General features: G+C 38.1%; 1 protein-coding gene across 8 annotated transcripts in view; it reads right to left on the reverse strand.

Annotated features, from left to right (window-relative positions):
* The window catches only part of rnf24 (ring finger protein 24), a 35719-nt gene extending 18392 nt beyond the window's left edge, over window positions 1-17327 (reverse strand). The window contains exons 1-3 of one of the 8 annotated variants that reach the window (XM_044347019.1): window positions 16687-17327; window positions 2689-2733; window positions 1145-1191 (exon numbers count right to left, since the gene is read on the reverse strand). Coding sequence is in view for 1 of the 8 variants with exons in the window: in XM_044347015.1 (XP_044202950.1) it covers window positions 2689-2705 (17 nt within the window). In the remaining 7 variants the exon portion in view is untranslated. Of the gene's footprint in view, window positions 1-1144; window positions 1192-1648; window positions 1668-2677; window positions 2740-16686 lie in introns of those variants that run through there. The other 7 variants (XM_044347018.1, XM_044347020.1, XM_044347015.1 and 4 more) reach the window with 7 other exon arrangements.
* Between the last annotated feature and the right edge of the window lie 3432 nt (window positions 17328-20759).

Here is a 20759-nt window from a genome sequence, read left to right on the forward strand (position 1 = left end):
TCCATGAACTGTATATGTAAAAGCTTTGAGTTGAGGATGGGGTGTTTGAGCTCTGTTTGGAGGCAGGGAGTGAAACTTGGTTCCCTCCTGCCCTGCCAGCTCATGAACCTGATCCAATTCAGATTAGTTGGTTCAGAACAGGTAAAAGAGCACTTTGCTTCACAGAAAAACAGACACTAAAACATTAGAATGATTCAGTGAAAAGCCACTGTAGCTTAAGGTTAATATGCATTGGACTGCAGCTCCCTCCCTCTCTTAGCCACTGAGCCAATGGCAATCCCTGTACAGCTGATTTACAACTCACAGCAAAGCCCTCCAGCTCTAGGATTTGCTTAAATTGGGAGGATGCCCAAACCTCAAAATCTACACTGAAAGCAAACAGTAAGGCAATGGCGCAGTGAGAAATAAGCATATTGTAACATTATATGATGTATTAAATTCTCATTTGTGTCCTTTATGAGTAACAGTCAGGTAGAGCTTTGTTCTTACAGTATTCTATTTATTTTCCATAAACATGGCAAATGGCCATCCAGAGAGAAAGGGAAGGTGCGGGTACACGCTGCTCTGAGAAATATTTCAGATTTAAATGCTTTTTTATCATTTAAAAACACACATTTTTGAAATACATAATGACACACTGCTAACACAGTGTTTTCTGTAATAAAACAGGCAAAAAAAAAAGTTTATAAAAGGCAACATATTATTATTTGTCTGCTCACGTTACGTAAGCAGCCTAAAAAATTCCTTGTAAAAAAGTGATTCATAAAAGTCATGGCACAACAGCAAGGATCTATTTGTCAGGTGCTCTTACTCAATATACCAAAGGGATATGACTAGACATGTCTATGCTTACCAAGGAAAGAGGAGGGGAGGACAGGAATAACTTTTGCTCATTTTGAAACCCTGTCTTGTGCCCCTCCCCTTCACCAAACACCGAGAGCTTCATTTCTCTGTCCTCCTCATGATAGTGGAAAGTTTTGTAGGTTTTGCTAAACCCATCAGACATTCTCTTCTGCTTATGATCACACCATATCTCTATCAGAGTGACCCAAAAACCTGTTCTCTATTAAATAAGTGAGGTGTCTCTCTGTGGGGAACACTGTATCAGTGGTATCCCCAGAAGCCTCTATGTAACATTACTTACTATCAGCAGTCATGACAGGCGCCTCAATGTGGGACCACTTGACTCACCTATAAAAAGGGGGTTGGCAGAAGTGTCATTCACCATTTAAGATATTCACACCTCTTTCTAGCTTTCTATGCCAGGACGCTGTTCTGGTAAGAGATCTTGCTCATGATATCAGAGAACAGGAGTGATAAGATGAGTAACATGAAGTTCTCTTTCAAACACATGTTTCAATTTCTCACTATCTTTAACTTTCATATTGCCAGCTAAGCTTATCTCAACAACTAACTGCCAACTCAGCCAGTCACATTTTACTTTTAAATACGGGGAACTCTCACTCTATAGAACACATGCAGCCACACCAGAAGAAGAAAAGGGATGCAGAGAGATTGGGCAAAAAGGCCAGATCACATCTACAAAGGAGGCGTCGCATGAGCAGTATGTTAGCAGAGCAGAAGCAGCAGCTAGTGCTACGTATGTCTGTCTACATACGACGCGTTTAGAGTGTTGAGTGTTGGTCACCTGCGTTTTGAAAGGACTCAGAGCCCCGTATGCAATCACTGTAGTTACATGTATAAAACAGAGGAAAATAAGACTTATGCGTTAACATGCATACAGCAAACATACAGCGAAACGTGAACCATTATGTGGCCCCTGTAGACAGCTGTATTGATTAAAATAGAAGCACATCCGTTCTGTCAGACAAGTGCAAGACGGACGACTGAAAAACTTGGCTGAAATGATTTCTGTGCAGACACGGCGTTAAGAGTTGTACTGTGCTAACTGAAACTATTGTCCATAAACTGAAAGTGCATGAATGTTACTGGCATGTATTGCTGATGCAAGTGCCAAACAAAACTGTCTTAAAAAACAGCATCATCACATCTATGTAATCTAGAGATTCAAGTGGTGGCTGGAGATAGTGCTCCAGCTAGGGCTCAATGCATTTGTGTTTATATCCAAATGGCAACAAAGTCATTTTAGTTGTTTATTTCGCTGTTAATTATCAAAGTGCTGCTGACAAATTCAGTTGCAGCTAACTTATGAAATCCTGTCACTTTCATGGCTCTTTCTTGCCCATTTTCTAATGGTACTATGGCAAACTCAAGTCTTGCTTCTCTCTGTGTCTCTCTAAACAAAGCCATGACACACCCCCCCACCTCACTTAACTGAGAAACACAACATGCTGCGGACCTACATGCCTTTTACATAAACTAAACACCTCTGGAGATACATGAAACCAACACAGACATTCCATTCTTCACTGTAGGTACTGAAGTAATCCTATGGACTATGGACTGTCATTTCTTATATTTTGAATAATATTTCAACAAGGCATAAGCTGACAAAATACAGTGAATACAACGTGAAGCGAACTATTTGTTATTTTACTACCATGCATATTTTGAAGCAGACTTTTTTCCAATTGGTTTAAAAAAGAACACTTTGAGAGGACAGCTGTCAACCTCACAAGAACAACTGACAACTAAAGCATTATATCTTATTCTTTTCATGTAAAAACACACACACACACACACACATACAACATACACTTACTGTACCCGCGTGGTGCCTTCATGCTGCAGAGCAGAAACGTCTGTACAGACCTATACAGAGCACAGGCATTAGAGAAGTGACATGACTTATCCTTAACAGCCTTGTCAGTGGGTTGTCTCTGGTTGACTTGTTTGGATCGCAGCCCTTCTTCACCCTGTTCATTAAGGCTCCATGCCAAACTCAAGCCCTGCTTCACTCTCTGACTCCTTTTGGTTTCTCTCTCTAAACAGAGCCACAACAACCTTCCCCCTACTTATCTGGTCACACAAACACACTGCACAGCAACATGCTTTCCAAACACCTCTGGGGGAATTTGAGACCAATACACTGACAATGCATCCTACACAGTAGATAAGTAAGAACAAAAGCCCCTAGGGACTGGCCAGAAAAAAAAACAAAAAACCTTTTAATAAAAACTGACAACCCACAATTTCACAAACAGAAAAAATACCCGTCATTACATAATGTGTGGATACCATTCCTGTAAATTCCTCTAAAATTACCCTAAAACGCCTATCCCAGGCATATCCAGAGTAAATTGAAACTGGTTCTTGAACCATTTGGAGTATATGTATGGTTTTGGTCTCTTTTGAAAGGTAACACTGAAGTTTTTTTCCGCCAACAGTCAGAAACATTGTAAGTGCTGCTGGCACTGAGTAATAGAAGTTTGAACACACTGAAGTATAAGGTTTTTTGCAAACAGATGCCTGCAGTTGAGCTAAAGCTGGGACTTATTAGCTGGAAAACACAATGGGACCACAGCATTTAGCCTTAACTAGTCCACGTTCAAAAATGATAACAATACAACAGAAAATTAAGATTTTACACATGTTTTTCTAAGGGTATGTCTGGGCCTTTTCCAAAAAAAGGCCATTTAGAGACTCCAAAGGACCCTTGCTTCAGAGTAACTGAAAATAAACTTAACTAAACTGCCTATAAAAGAATCAAAACAAGTGCTATGGTGGAAAAGCAGTTTATATAGAAGGAAACACACAGCAAACTATTTAAATTTACATAATTTTCTTGTTGTGGCTTTATAGAACCCATTAAAACTGCATATGGTCATTTCAGAATTTCAATGGCTATATGAAGCGCCAGTCATCATTTGGTCCAACTGGCTCGATCTTAACAAGAAAGAGGAGGGGCAGGCACTTCCTTTCAACATGGACTCTCGTTGGCTATTGTAGGCTGAGGACAGGAAATTGAAGCTCCTATTGGGTCAAGTGAGGTGTTAATCGAAAAGTCTGAGTTCAACCGACATTTTGATGCCAAGCTATCGCTAATATTTACAAGCTAACTCAAGTTATGAGGGAAAATAGGTGGAAGACAAGCACCTCTGCTGGCTAATTTGAAATGATGCAACGGCGGTCCATGGGTATTCATTGATGAAATTATGTGTTTCGGACTAAAGATTTTACTCGTTGGATCGACTGGGCCTTTGCCAATGTAACAAGACCATTTTTGTGGGTGTTTTATGGATCAGTGGAGTAATATGAGGCGTCATAAGTGAGTTGCCTGAATTTTGTAATTGTTTGTTTATGGTCTGACAGAGCCTTTAAAACCTGGAAAACACAACACTTATGCCAAATCACGATACTCAAAATCTAAGACGATATCTGGTCTCATATTAGGATATCGACATAATATTGATATATTGTCCTGTCCTGCTAGCTACTGTTGCCAGCTTCTGTGATGACTACAAATTACATCAGCAGGACACTTGCGCCTGCTTGGTTGCAGCAAAACTTAACAAAATATCCTCCTTCCCGAACAGAAATTTGCTTACATAACTAAATCAATGAAGTGACAAGGCAAATGTTCCCGACATCATGAAGTGATGGAAAGCATGTAAATACAATTACTTTGCATATTTAATGCACAAGATGGCCTGATAAATCACAACACATCCATCAAGTGTTGCAGTGGTGCTAGACCGTCAGTGGGTTAACTCCTCCGCTGAACTATAAATCAGTTTCTATGCTTGAGGCATCTACAGCATGACTGCCATGACACGCTACACAGAAGCATAAATCCACCTTTACACTGCTACAATATGGAGTATGGACAGCTTTAGTACAGACATGGGTCACTCAGGTGGGGGTAATAGTTTTGGAGTTCGTAGTATGTCATTGGAGGTATGCTGGTCATTGCGAATGCAGGTTAGACTTAGGGCTAGACTTTAAAAGTCTTCTGCTCTGCACTATAAGGCTATTACCATCGTTCTGTAAAACACCCCTACAGTAAGTATCAGGATTCGCTGAGCTAGAGGACCTTGGGTAGATCAAGTCATCTAGAAATTTTACCCCTTTGCAGTAAACAACCCACTTACCTAAAAAATGCTTTTGTGGTGTAACATTGTAAATCATAGGGGTCTGTTACAAAATGAGCCGAAATGCTGGACTAACTGATAACAAAAATTCACCAATGAAACAGGTGACAAATTTAAAGAAAAACCTGAATGAGTGATTGGAAAAACACAGTATGAGCAAATGCTTCCATTCAGGCAGTGAGGGATAATTGAATGATTTAATGAGTATGAAAATTATATGAATCATATGATATGGCCATCGCAGTCACCAGATTTCAACCCAACTGAACACCTATGGGAGATTTTGGACCAATGTGATAGACATTGCTCTCCACCACAATCAATAAAACACCAAAATTAGGGGATATGGTTTGGAAGAATGGTGTTCTTTCCAGTTTAACAGACTTGTAGAGTAAATGCCATGGCCCACTGAAGCTGCTCTGGCAGCCAGTAGTGGCCCAACAGTTTACTTAGACAATTATTGTTGGGTTTCACTTTAATTTGTCACCCATCTCTATTTCAATAAATTTTAACAAACCTTAGTCAGATTTTTGATTTGATGCAAATACCTGCTATGACATTAAGAACTAATCATTGTCTAGATTTAAAAATAGTTTCCTAAACTCCTTCCATAGTGTTTCCTGCTATGAAATAGCTTCTTGTAAATCTAAAAATACCTTGCTGCCCTTCTCCCTCTGAAGGCTCCAACCAGGACAAAAGTCAAACTTGCATGCTTCAGTGGGGATAAAACTAGCTGAGTGAAAAACGTGAATGTAAAGTGAGGTAGCTCTACTGCACAACAATGGAAGAAGAGATGTATACCAGTTATAAATGCTATGTTGTTGTAAAAATATGTAATGGAGGATAAGCCTACGAGAGAAAACTGCATTCAGGGTGAATTTGATGAGCTGGCAACAAACAGCGTCTTATTGTTGAAAAGGGCAGATGTGACTTGCATCTGCTCTCTTCATCCCACCATTTCTACCAACTATCTGCCTCTCTCACTCAGACATTTTCACATGGCCTCACCCTATTACATAACCAGCAACAAGACCATGCATAGCACATCACATTCACTGGATATGTGTGGGAAAAATCACAGTCATTGTGCACTGCAGTGTTTCTTTTGATATGATGGAAGAAGGAAAATTCATCTTTCAAATTCTGTGAAATGAAAGACAGAGCAGTAAAAGCAAATAGAAGATGAATGCTAACACACCATGTGTTTTAGTCTTCAGTTTAGCCTTCAAGACTCAGTTCACCTATATTCTAAAAGAATTGAGAACAAAACCATATTTTCTCCAACCTGTAGTGGTGTCTGGCCATGCCAAAATATTTGGTTTTATTTGCCAAGGGCAGTGTGCCCACTAATCTTTATGTCAGAGATAAGATAAGGACATTTTGTGACACTTTTTTGAGTTCCAGTACTCATAGACCCTGTACCCAGATCCCACAAGATCCACTAGCACAAATGAAAAAATGATTCAGAAGAATTTCAACTGACAGTACGGTTTTCCTTTCTGGTGAGACCTCCATAGAATAAAACCATTTACTGGGCTGCTGTGTGTGTGTAGGAAACTTAAGCTTTCTTCTTAAAATAAATATCACTCTCTGACTAAATTAAGCAAACATAATTTCTCAGAATTACTTCTCTTCCCTCCAAATATTGGCTGGTAATCGTTTTACTACTTTTTTTCAAATTCTTCTGGGTATTTATTAACCAAGACTACACTCACAAACACCTCTTCAAGAATCATCACCATAATGCCAAGAAGTCTTCACTTATTTGTGTAACAAAATGGTTTCATTTTGACCCAATGCTATGTTGAAAGAAAGTACGCAGACTTCCTTAGAACAGTTTCGAAAATACTCTACATTCATGTGACTATTCAATTTAATGATGTCACCTTTACAGTATCACAATATTTTGATCCAAAATCCCATTCAGGACTATAATGACTACTTAGTAGTTACCCTACATATTTATAGAGAATAGAGACACCAAAATGCTTTTAAGACATGTTAAACTATATAAGAAAAGACTTAAACTAAGTATTGGCAACTAAACTGGACTTATATTACGCAACAAAAGCTATAACCCTGAAAGTGGGTCAGAGAAATGTTACATGGACTACACTGGGTTTTGTGAACCATTTCCCCACTACTGGTGAGGTAGTAACAACTGACAAAGGCTGGACTAAAATTCGAACTATCAAAATCATTATGCAACCAATCTAACATGAAACTTTAAATTACTGCAGTTTAACACAACTGCAGCCAACTTGATGTTTGCTTAGACAACCCAAGATCATTCTTAAAGCATTCCTTTCCTCTTGCTCAGTTGTTATGTAACTTATTCATCATACAGTATGATGACGGAGGAGCTTAATCAACACAATGAACGCACCGCTCTTCCGCCCACAAACCTCCTTAGACCTCTTCTAGACTACACTCTTGATCAATTGTGTAAAATAGAATAACACTGCTACTGGGTTTTTTCCCATGAAGAAGTATCCAAGTGGTTTACCAAAACAGTTTAAATATACTCCTGACCTTTGTATTTTCCCAAAATAGTTGTATGTATAATTTATTCTTTTTTTTAATGATCTCATTACATGCCTAATATTTTGTTTAAAACAACCCCAAAAACCCAGCTCTGTTGAACAGTTAGCCTACTTGTGATCAGCCCACAACATCATACTTGCAAGATGCTGTCCAAAAGAGAAGTGGAAATTTCCACTAGCAGCCACGGCCGGCCATGAGATTTGCACATCTGAAACTTAATATGCCAAAGGGCAGCAAAAAACACCGGGGCCTCCGGGGCAGAGCAAGGGACTCTTCAAAATGTGCTGGCTGTGTAAGTGGAATTCCCACATTGATATGTTGGTTTACTGAACCTACAGCCCAAATTTTCTGAATTGTGAGTGGGGGAGGGCATGAGGCATTGCCAACTCTTATATCTGAAAATACATCCATCTAAATATAACTGCTTCTAGTAATTATGTTTCATGAAAAAAGTGGTTAGTTAATCCAACCTTTCAGCCAGAGAGGAGGAAAACAGATGTGTCAAAATGCATAAACAGTCAAGATCAAGGATAGAAATGTCAGTGAAAGATGTAGAAAGCTTTGAAAAACTATTTTCTCTGTTTAAACAGTGAAGAAGATGATGATATTGATGATAATGCACCCAATTACTTGAAAATAACCAACAGTGCTTCCACTTCAAGTCCTGAAATATGCATTACAAAAAGCTTGCTTTTCCAAAGTTGTGGCAAGTTCTGTAGTAAGTAGGTTGCTGTAACTATAACTCCCATTATGGAGATGTGGGAGGCGCAGAACCTGAGTGGAGCTGATAAGGTCAACCTAATGTTGGCTGCTTATATAATTCCAATGACTGGATTTACATCTAATGTCACCTCACTAGGGGTGCAACGGCACACCAAGTTCACGGTTCGGTATGTACCTCGGTTTTAGGGTCACATTCAGTATGATTTCAGCACAGCAGGGAAAACAAAAAAGAAAGTCAGAAAATAACATTGTGGTTTTTCATTTTGAAAAATGGATACATCCAACAACAGCTCATTGGCCAAAACTATTACTGGAACAGTTAAGTTTTGTTGCAATGGAAAAGGAAAACAACCTTTCTGTTTCTTGTAAGGAGTCAGGACGCCTGCTGACCTGCTGACAGCTGTTTTATGCGAATTTATGGTCTAACTTTATATAAAGTAGTTGAAACTAGTTCTACCTCCAGCAGCTACAACAGTAACATGCTGCTTACACACTGATGCTTCAGTATTAATAATCTAATGATGTCATATTTAATAATTTCTCAGTCAGAGGGACCATACCACTACTTTCACTTAAATACATTTTCACTAAATTTCTCTCTCTCAGAACTGGTTCTTATGATGTGCTGTCTGACCACGTCAGAAATCAAATAGTTGTTCTGAACAGCTTCACTCAAAGGGAAGGGGAGGGTATCATTTCACTAAGGAGATACCAGAGCATATTTTAATAATAGTGTTGCACTTGGTCAGTTTTATGGGTCTCTCATTTGTCATTCTGACAGCAGCGACACTATAGGGTAACCGCGGTAACCAGGCTAACGTTACCTTGGCTAAGGTAACATACCCGTGAGCATGCTAGTGGTGCGCTGCCAAAATGTTCCAGGTGGAACGTGCGCTCTAGAGTTACTGTTCTGCATGTTGGTGTAAGTGAATTATCAAACTATTTTGACAGATATTGTTCAGGTCACGTAGCATATTCTCAGTATGACTGCATGCACGGAACCGTAACATGCATACCGTAACAGTATGGGACGAATACACGTACCGTTACACCCTTACACCTCACTACCCTCCAACACATATATAGATATATTTTATATATTTTTTTATATATATAGTTTATATATTTTTCAAAGTGATCATGGCAAACTGCTAACTGCTGTTCATCTAGAGAGGGACAAAGTGAACTAAACTGGTAACAGGCTGCGTAGCCTTCATGTGGTTGGTGCAGAAACAAGCCTTTTCTTCCATATGGACACAGAGTAGTGACTTAACATATGTGCACAGGAAGTTAGTGTCTTCAAAAACGGGTAAGGAAAATTCTAATATGCATGGCATAAATTTAAGATCAGCAAGTTTTTGACAGCAGGCAGAGCATCAGAGTACCACAGCCAGCCGCACAGCTTAAATTATTAATGTGTTAAAATTTTTAGTTGCATTTCGGTCCATTATTCAGTCCACATTATGTACACACAAGCAGTCGCGCAACACAAAGGGATTCATCATCATTAGTGGACAGCTACATGTAGGAAAAAATTTAATTCAACAGGCAAACTGAAATTGCAGAACTATAAATTAATGAAAGAATTTGTCCAAATACTGACAGCAATACCAAATTCTCTAGGAGCTTACAGGCATTACTGTTCAATCAGGAGCCAGTAACAATTTAAGACCAGTCCTTGGTAACCATCCCTATACATGTTGTCATGTTATTTCCATGAAATATATTAATTTAAAAACTTCTTTTCTAGGGCAACAAATGCTCAGTGTCATGTTGTTTGTTCATTGGTCCGTCAGGTGGTATGTATATCATTTCCATGACTGGTCATTCCATACATGCAATGACCAGTAACTAACAAGATATTCTGTGGCTACTTGTGACTGTTTTTGATGTGTCAGTAATTCATTTAGTCTTAAATATATTAGAAATAGTAATAAATGTCCATCACAAGTTATTAGAGCTTTAAGCCTTTAAGTGCTTATTTAGTCTGCCAAACTGCCAAACAAGGAATTTAATTTTAATATGATAAAAAAAACAACTTTGGGTTATATTATAGATTACTTAAATAAGCATATTCTATCTTTGATGTTATTCATTGATAAATGACATCTGTGTTTCTGTGCCAAGTTATTAATTCACTTTGAAACTATGTCTGACCTAGATACGTAACATTATCCTGAAATGCTAAACTGCAAACAGCTCACTAAAACATAAAAACTTGAAGGTTCAGAAGGGCAACAGAATTAGGATTTCAGGTATCCAAAATAAGACAAGCAGTACAGAATCCAAAATCATGATGAGATGGGAAAAGAAGAGAACTTTATCCATAAACTAGACTCATCTAAATAGGACAAATATGAAAAACGTTGCTATGACCTTTCCATATTTGCTCTTTTGCTCTCTCTCTCTCTCTCCCTCCACTCAAACGCCATCATTCCTCAGTGGACTCTGATAGTAACATAAGCTGACACAAACAAGAGGAACTGACACACACAGCTGTCTCACAGCACTCTTGTCTCCTCATATCCAGTGCCACATTTTTCTGGAAGTTTTTTTTTTTCTACTTTCAGAACTCTACCTCACCTCATTAACTGTCACCATTTTATAATTACTTTCTTTTTTTCTTTTTTTACTAAATTTTAATTTATTTTTGTGGACTGTGAACCCTTTTTTCTAGGTTTGTCTTGTGGCCAAACACACATGCACACACACATTTTTTTTTTAAATCAAAACTAATGGGTTGCTTCAACAACAACAACATACTTTTCATATCACTGAACAAGCTGGTATTCAAATTGTAACACGCTTAATGCTATGCAATGTCTGGCACAGCTACCTACTTTAGAGAAACAGGACACTTGTTCTGCAAAGTGCAGGGTCACAGTCACTATAAATAAAACCTGTGGTCATGTGAGGGTGAGTAAGTCAAGCTAAAACATGAAAACAACCTGAACCCAATACAAGTCATATCACTTCTTGTGGTTATCTGCTACTGACCTGGAGGAAATAAACAAATAATGTAATCCAGACAAAATGGAACATGCGAAAGTGTCAAGTAACTTTGAGTCAATCTAAAATATTCCCTTGTCTGCTTTCTAATGGACACCAGCTTTGTGTGTCTACTCAATAGACATATTTTCATCTACAGTGAGGCACCACTGTCATTAATCTATTTGACAAATTAGTGTTTGAGTTGGCTAGGAGCCTTATGCTCATGGCCAAGAGCAACAACTTTATGATTACTGGATGAAAGTAAAGAGCAAACATGAGTACACAATATCAAAAGTTGCCCGCTAACTGTTCCACATTAAGATAACACAAAAGGGGGCAACTTATTGATCAACACTCAGTGCACACGCAGGCATTGCGCATGACTCATTGCTTGCATGTATATTATATTACATTACATAATATTTCCTCCGGAGGTTCTATAATTCATTTTGTCAAGGTCAGTATCACACTAACAGATTAATTAAAATAACAATTAATGGATTTAATACAAACTGTTCCCCACACATTGTGCTGGCAAATAGATATTGCAACCTTTGCATTAGACCCTCTGTGCTCTCTGATGTTGCAATATCTATAAGGATTTGATCTATACAGTAGCATTTAGCAATTTACTGGTATTGTTTTGCCACTATGAAAACAAGTCATATAGTTAGCTGTAGCCAAATTCTGAGTCAAATTTCAAGTTATAGTAACAAGACAGGTTCTATCAGATGTATCAGGTAATGTGGATTATTTTATTAGCAACAGGTGCAACTTATTTCTGCTTCGACCTGTATATTTAGGGGTCTGCAACAAAACTAAATCATGCATATATTTGTTACATCACAATAACACACACACAATTTAGAGTTTAGTTCTATTTATTTAGTTAAATTTACTCAGAGAAAATAAATGTAGGTCCAGACGCCAGGCTGTAATGCATGTAAATTCAATGCATTATGTTTACATAAATTATGCTCACTGTATCCAAACATATGTTTAGCCATAAGTAGAATTAGTAGGAGCCATTATTTAGCATAATTTTCTCCAAATGAAAGGGAACAAAAAACACCTATTGGTATCACTAGCCTATTAAAACCACCTTTGTCTTTGCCTGTTTCTTTTATTCACATTCTAGCTGTATGGAAGATGCCCCCTAAAGTCAAACCATGTTACAGCAGCCCTCACCCCAAAAGACTGAACTGGTGATTCTTTGTGGAGGGTAATATATCATGGAAAAAAAGCCTGGGCCACATCATTGTATTTACTTTGATGTTCAGCCAAGTACAAGGTCAGCAATGGTTAACCTCTGAAAGTTAAAGGCTGGCCTACTGTGACAACTTAATGGATTCTAACCACACAAAATGTATTTTTGCCACATTTAGCCACCAGTATATTGTGTTACGCAGAATAAAATCCCGTTAGGTTCATTCCCACTCTTACAAAAACTGCATATTTTACTTCCATTATGTGTGATTACTGCAGGTACTTAAGGAGACTGAAGGAGTCTGAAGGACAACTGTCTGAAGTATTGTGGCAGTCAAGCTTATAACGTCCAGGCTAAAAAACGTGTAGTTGGAACATGTTGGACCGGCTCTACATGTTTATGGAGACACTAGTCTGACCAAAATCTGTTATTTTATCTGGTAATTGACCATTTAACCTCTGCCCTTATTGTGATAGACCAGTACCCTCAAGTAAGTTCCCTACACTTCAAGAATGTTCAGTAATGTTAATTTCCTCTTGACTGGAAAATTACACAACTGGAATTAACACATTGGCAGTACATTTCCTAAACTGCATGTCAGGGTGTTTACATGCGCACAAGTAACCGGCTTACAGTCAGCTTTGTAGAGTAAGCCGATTTCTTAATTGTCATGTAAACGAGAAACCTGGAGAACGTCGATTTCTCTGCCGTGTATACGCGTAACCGCGTTTCTAATTATGTTTTTAGAAATACGCATGTGCCTGACAAAGGACATCACACTGGTCACACAAGGAACAGCTGGGTGGCCAGATGAAAGTAGAGGTAGTTATACAGAGTAACGTGTCCTCATATTTTAAATAATTCCATATGAATTTCAGCCTGAAATTGACACAAATTAGCCTCTAGAAGTCCACATACTTCAGCGCTGTGAGGAAGACCTCAACTTCATCTGTCTGTTTGCTTACCTGTCTTCTCTAGATCATCTCCTCCAACACACCGACCCATGAAATACAATCAATACACTCAAAATAAGCAAAGCAAAAATTTGATTTCTGATCTGCTGTGTGTATACACAGATTTACAGTAAACCAGTTACTGAGGTGCATGTAAACGTGTTCCCCGATTACCTGCATAACCTGTTAACTTAAGTGCATGTAGGCTCACTGATTTACTAGCAGACTGTATGAGAGGGTGATTACAAGCTGTTCACCATCAAGGTTATCTTTGTATAACTAATCCCTTTAATCACAGGAGTGTGTTTTCATATTTGGCGATACTGGGTGTCAAGAAACATAGCTGACTCCCATTTGTCTCAGAGTATCTGACCCTTTACAGAAGCCGTCTAATTACCAGTTCAACCATTTGCATTGCTCTGTTAAGAGAACAGTGAAGTCAGATGAAGAGCAGCACCTTAGTGTTACAGACGCCCGGTATTGCAGCTACGTGATCCCTTAGAAAAACTCTCTCAGTATAAGTAACTATAGGAAAAAGGAAGAAAGGAACAAGCTCTGCTCATTCCCTTGTAGTTAATCTCTTCAGGATTAAGTTGCAGCTTTTCGTAAATCCATTATTAATTTTGTGGTGAGATCTTAACTGCCTTCTGCTTTCAAACTCATAATTTACTGAATCGAGTTTTATCATTAAAACTGAAGAAATGGCGGGAAAATGATTTAATTCAAAATGATTTAAATCTTTTCGATTTACATTATTATTAAACAGCAACCGATATGTCGAACATCTTCCATGACTTATTTTACTCTACAACTATACTGCAAATTTCTTATCTTGTCTTATATAACCAGATAATTATAACTAGACTAAGTTTGGACTTAAGAGCAGCTGGTGCCCCCAGCTCCAGGTCCTTTAAGGTGCCACCAACCTGGTGCACATGTTGAGAAGAGCAGAGAATGAAACCTACATGTCTTCAAGTGGACTATTACTACTATGTAAACTAAAGAAAAATGCAAGATGGAAGTCTGAGTGCTCACCAAACACACGTAAATGTATAGGTATAAATATGAGCCATTTCATCAATGACTTCATTTCAGTTTGTCTTATACTACTAACACCTCAATGAAATGTGAGAATGTTATCTGGCTTAAAGCAGAAATTAACCTCCAGGGACATAACATCATAAACACTCAGTTACTTACTGATAGATAGATAGATGGCCCCTGTGATGCTAGGCAAATCAACAGCTGTGAAAACAGATCCCTGACGCTTCTTTGGCAGCACAAAGTAATAAAAGCTGTAGATGATGAAGTATTCTGCATTACTGTGCTCACCTTTGTTCACATATTTATTTCTCCAATGCCTTAAAACTGTTAAGTAATACCTACTTAAAATGACTCATAAAATATGACCTGAGGACATTCTGGACTATTTGCCTGGTTTGACATATTTTTTAACTGATTGTAGCTATAATTTACATAATCAACATTTGAAATTACCTCTTTTTTTCTGCATTTTTCCTTCCTTATTCATACTATGATGACTAAAACTGCCTTAAATGCATGATAGTCTCCAAAGATGACAGCTTGGAGGCTGATGAAAAAAGCGTCATGTGGCAGATGCTACTATGGGGCATTCACTTTTGTACATTGCTTAGTGCAGTGCAATGTTTAACCACTCCAGCTCAAGATTAGGTGGGTAATAATGCTCACATTGGCAAACATCACTGATCACTGCCAATGCTCTCTCAAATCAAGCTTTTGGGACCCACTGTTCCATCTAAAGGATGGCATTCAGCCACGGAAAGATGTCATCTGAAGTCTTTGTGTGCTTTTAAGACAGCTGTATATTTTAACTGTTTTGAAGCACTATATAAATTAAGTTTCCTTGCTTGTTTTGTCTATAGACTCCTGGAAATTCAGAGGCACTACCAGTTAAGTTTTCCTCTGTTTTGGACAGGAGATACAGTCATGAGCACAGTGCTCTCAGAGGTCAGTGCACGGAAAGTTGAACATATTTGAACTTTTAGTGCAGTCCGCTGTCTATTGACAGCATTGGATCAAGGTTGTAGCCAGTTAAATAACCTGAATTCAACACAATGGAGAGTACGGCTATGAAAAGAAATGCTTTACTGTGATTTAATACATGCTCTCCATACTGTAAATACCAGAACCTTTACAGAGATTTTGGGACATTGTACATAGTCTCTGATGACTTGACAGCTGCTTCCACAGACAGAAGTCAGTGTGCCTGATTTCTGGCAACATCAAAAAAAAAATGCATCTCATTTTATCAGCTTAGAGTCTGGAAGTACTGGAAGTTTTTCTTTGTTTTTTCTTTACAAAAAAGTGTTCAATAAATACATAAAGTAAATGAATGCATACAGATACGACCTAAACAGTATCATACTTGAACTGCTGCCAACTACACTTATTCAGCCTGGCGTGTTACAGGTCAGGCGTGTTAACAATGCTGTCAGTGTTGACGGAAACCCAGAGAAAGCCCCTGAGCCCTACCATGCGTTTTAACCACAAGGCTCATCACTCTCTGGCTCATAATGTGGGGAATTTAGGTGCCAACTATCGTGACTGCACTTTCTGTGTACGTGACTAATGATATGACATGACAGCAAGAAAAAAAAAAAAATAATATGTGTGTGTGTGTATATATATATATATATATATATATATATATATATATATATATATATATATATATATATATATATGCGATTACGGTGATAGGACATCATTGAGCCAGTTGACCACACATTATGCTCAGTGAGAGCTAATTTAAAGGGCTTCACACAACATTATACACACACCATGACAAGCTGGCATCTTTATTTAGCACCTATGGTTAACACATTCCTGATGCGGTTATTGCTTATTAGAGGACGGGAGCCAACTGGGCGTAGGCTCGCTAGCTAGCAGCGTTAATAGCTAGCGTTAACCGTAGCTACGAATGACATAGCGTTACTTGACGTTATCCCTAAGCTGCTTACGGTCCAAATGAACTAAAAATAATAATGTTATTTGCGTTAAGTCAATTCAGAAACATTCACACTTCACCCTGAAAAGTATTCATGACAATACAGGGCGACTCACATGCCGAACTAGTTAACAAACCATATATTTAACTGGGTATGAACTCGTAATATAAACAGCATCACTGCTTGCGGCCAAGTTGGACACATTCAACGGTTAATGTTAGCTGACAATGATAAGGCGTTAAATAAAAGAAGGACCGTTCACTCACCAGCGATTCCCTCAGTCCCAGTAGTAGCTGTGTTCTTCTGTGATGTATTTCTTCACACACTCGGGGTGCTACAAGGCGTTGTCAGAAAAAATAAAAACGAGAAGTCGACCCAAACTGAAAGCGAAAACTGTTGGGCAACAATACCGTTTAATATTAACGTAACCAGCCCCTGCTGCAGGGCGACTTCACCACACAGCCCCCGCCTACGATGTGGACGTTGGTGGCGGTTGTGGTCACAACAGGAATCTCGCTAGCTGGAGTCCGAGTGGGGAAACGGAGGCTAAAAAAATAAAAAATAATAATAATAAACGACGTTAAATCTTAAAAGAAATGTAATAGTGGTGGATAAATGTGTATAGTTGGCAGGGAGGAGGGGGGAGGGAGGGTCCCGTAATGGGCTTTTCTCGTCGTGATTTCCCCCCAAAAAGCCAGTCGGTAGCAAACGGGAGTCGTTGTTTGCGATCCGCACCGTTCGCACGTAAACGTTTGTTAGCCCACGACCACCAGGAGCTGGATCCCACCTCCTCCTCCCAGTCGGCTCAGTGTACACAGACCAATGCGGCTATTGCTGCCGGAGGTTTTGAGGACAGCGTGTACGTACGAGGGGGAGTGATGCTAGCATGAGAGGGAAGGAGGGAGGGGATGCTGCACATGGTCACGTAGCTGATCGCAAGTTATCCTTAAAAATAATGGTTCAACTCTGAACCATCAATGGTTCCGTAACGGTGACGCCATGGAATAATTTCATAAGGAACCCCTTACATACAGTATATTAATCAATTCAAGAGTACTTTGGCAGCTGCAGCACTTACTAGTATCTAAATATGCAATATAAAACAGCAAGTACCAAAAGTACTGTAGTATCGTGACAAGAGAATACGCCTATATTTTATGTATGTACTAATTTACAATAACACATTTTACAAGAGAGACAGCCATTGGATTAAAAGAAGGAAATACGTGGTTAAATACGTGCATTTTGCTGCTTTTTAAAGTTATATGAAGATATAAATATCTAAATAGTGTAGTAGGTTACATAAAGAGCTGTATAGTGAAAGTATGGTGATGAGAATAGTACAAGTGTGGGATAATGTAAACCTATCACTTATTCTTTCTGAATGTCAGCCTTTATGTTCATAGTGGTTTTATTGCACATAATTATGCAAATAATGTACACTTATAGCAAATGATCTGCAAAGGATCATTTGTATTAAATTAAATATTAAACAGTCTGTAGGCTGCTGTTTTATCATTGCATCATTTTTATGTTTTTTGTTTTATTTCAAAAGGCAATTACCCTTTATGTATTTTACTTCAATATTATATAACATATTATGTTTTTAACCTTTTTATTTTAAAAACAGTGGAGGGGAGAAGCACTCAGATCTTTAAGTAAAAGTTGTAGTGCCACTGTGTAAAAATACCACATTACACATAAGAGTCTCGCATTCAAAATTCTTGCCATAATCATTCCTCCTGCTCATACCGACCATTAGAAGATCCCTTCATAATGCACTTACAATGTAAGTGATGGCAGCCAAAATCCACAAGCCTCCTTCTGTGCAAAAATGTATTTAAAAGTTTATCTGAAGCTAATATGAAGCTTCAAATCCAAATGAGTCAAATCAAGTAGATATCTTTCAACATTACAGTCCCTTTAGTGCCAAAGTCTCTCTTTTTGTTACTATATTTCCACCGCAGCTCAACAGGGAAACACAAAGAGGGAATTTGATGCTAAAAAGACTGTAAATGTGGCAGATATCCACTTGATATGACTCAGATTGCTGAAGCCTCATATAAGCTTCTGATTTTAAATTAATTTTGAAAAAAAAATGACTGTGTGGGCACACTGTGGATTTTGGCCCCCATCGCTTACTTTGAAAAGAGATCTTTTAATAGCCAGAATAAACAGGAGGAATGATTACAGTCAGGAAAACCTCTTAAATCAATGCAATTAAACCAGCTGCCAAATAAATGTAGTGGATATATTTATAATATTGCTCTCTAAAATTTAGTGGAGTGTACAGTAGCATAAAATTTAAGTAATCAAGTAAAGTACAAGTACCTCAAAACTGAGCAAGTGTAGTTGCTTTCCATCACTAAGAAGAAGGGTTAGCACTTTCTCATTAAGTACCCTTCATTGAGGGTTTACTAGTGGTTTATAAATCATGTGTTATTAGTCAGTGGTACCAAAGACGGATGTGATGATAAACATTGAGTTACTGACAGTATTCAAATCAAATCAAATACCACAAGACATAAGGAATCACCCTCAGTTTTAACCTGAACCTTTATTTATAAGGGTAGCTGTTGCAATAGCAGCAAGCAATGTTTATTCATGTCTGCATGCTGTAGTGAACTCTATGCTGTTAGTCTTTCTCAATGACAATGATGGTGATGATGTGGTGGTGATTGTGGCCTGTTTCAGTAATGGGTGGATACAGCTGAGAAAGAAAGTCATTCATACCGGTAATATCTCAAAATTGGGTCCATTAAATATTTTTAGACTTCAGGGCTGTTTTAGGGCTATTTTTCTGATGTGATTTGTCAATTACTGCACAATAGAGGCAGTGTCTCTGTAATATTACCTGTACGGCTGATTAGTTCTGAAACACAAGTAAGCATATCATATGTGAAATGTATTTCTTTGGATGGAATTAAATAAGCATATAATGCTAAGATAAACAATGTAGACAGAAATTGACTCCATCATGCTACCAGTTTGAGATTGAAGGCAGATTGACAGATTGACAGATTGACAGATTGACAGTTTGACGTTTGCCATTCACCCATACCTCACTTGGCAATTTTCCTAGACGAGGGGCATAAAGTAACACACGAAAAAGAAAAAAATATAGATTTCTTCCCAAAAACTTCAAGGTGACCTCACAGGCTCAATAGCAAAATATTATACAACATGGATCATCAATTATTGTTTTATATGGTTTTATATGGCCTTAATGCCTAACAAAAAGATTCTGCTACATTTTTTAAGTATTTCAGGCACACTTTCTAATGTGTTCATTTATGATCTAAATCGTGTAAACAGCTGTCATACGCAGCCCATTCCATAACAATGTCTTTGCTTATAAATATATTAGTATTGCTTTTTTTTTCATATTTCATAACTTGCTAATAGTCAAACATCTTTGTAATGAGTCGTGAGGGGCTGATCCAATATATTATGGACAATTCTGACATTGAGCTCAATTACACTTGAGAGCCACAGTCAGCTCTCAACTTACTGCCTGCTTTGATGTGTACTGCCGTTGCAAAGAGGGATATTGTATGTCAGGACACATTTCTCCCCCGTTTGTGATGTGGTGGTTAAGAACCGGGTTACAACCTAGATTCGAGCCATCCATTGAGTCCAAACTAACCAGAGCATGTAAACATAAAATCAAGTTACTGTATGTGAGCATTGAAAGACTCTGGAGTGAGTAAATATGCCTGGTCCATGCAGAATTTCATACATGTGCAGACTGAATTTCAATTTTCAGATCACAGGTTAGAAGATTTCCACCAACACACAGAAAGATGAGAGCGGAAAGCTCACCTCTGATGGTTCAAGCAGCTTCTTACTTCACTGTACAAGCTATGCATGTAGAACTGAAGTGAAATTATATGCTGGTTGGCTCATCAGAAAACCCACGCATTTTATTAAAAACGTCTCTCACCATAACAGATCTGTATCTGCTCTGAAGTTTATTCCAAATGTTTTAAATGATACATATGAAACAGTTAAGAAGAGCCTTTGTTATGTGGACATAGCCTATTTGGGTACATTTTCTTGTCTGTTCTCACACATCTCATTAAATCATGAATTTTTATACTCTGATAACTAGACTGAGTTACCATGATCACTGAACAAATGTGGGGGACGATACAGAGGCCTGGAAGACATCTAGAATTTCTACATTTCATGTCTTACAACCTCATCTCTCACATGATACGTTCAAATGTTAGCAGTAACATTTAAATGCGACTTTTCCCATTATAACACCCACTTATTCAGCCTTTACATTGTACCGTATGGTTTTAATAAGACTGTTATTGGTTTATAATATCAATTT

Source organism: Thunnus albacares, chromosome 3 (assembly GCF_914725855.1).
Source record: "Thunnus albacares chromosome 3, fThuAlb1.1, whole genome shotgun sequence".
Taxonomy (NCBI): Eukaryota; Metazoa; Chordata; class Actinopteri; order Scombriformes; family Scombridae; genus Thunnus; species Thunnus albacares.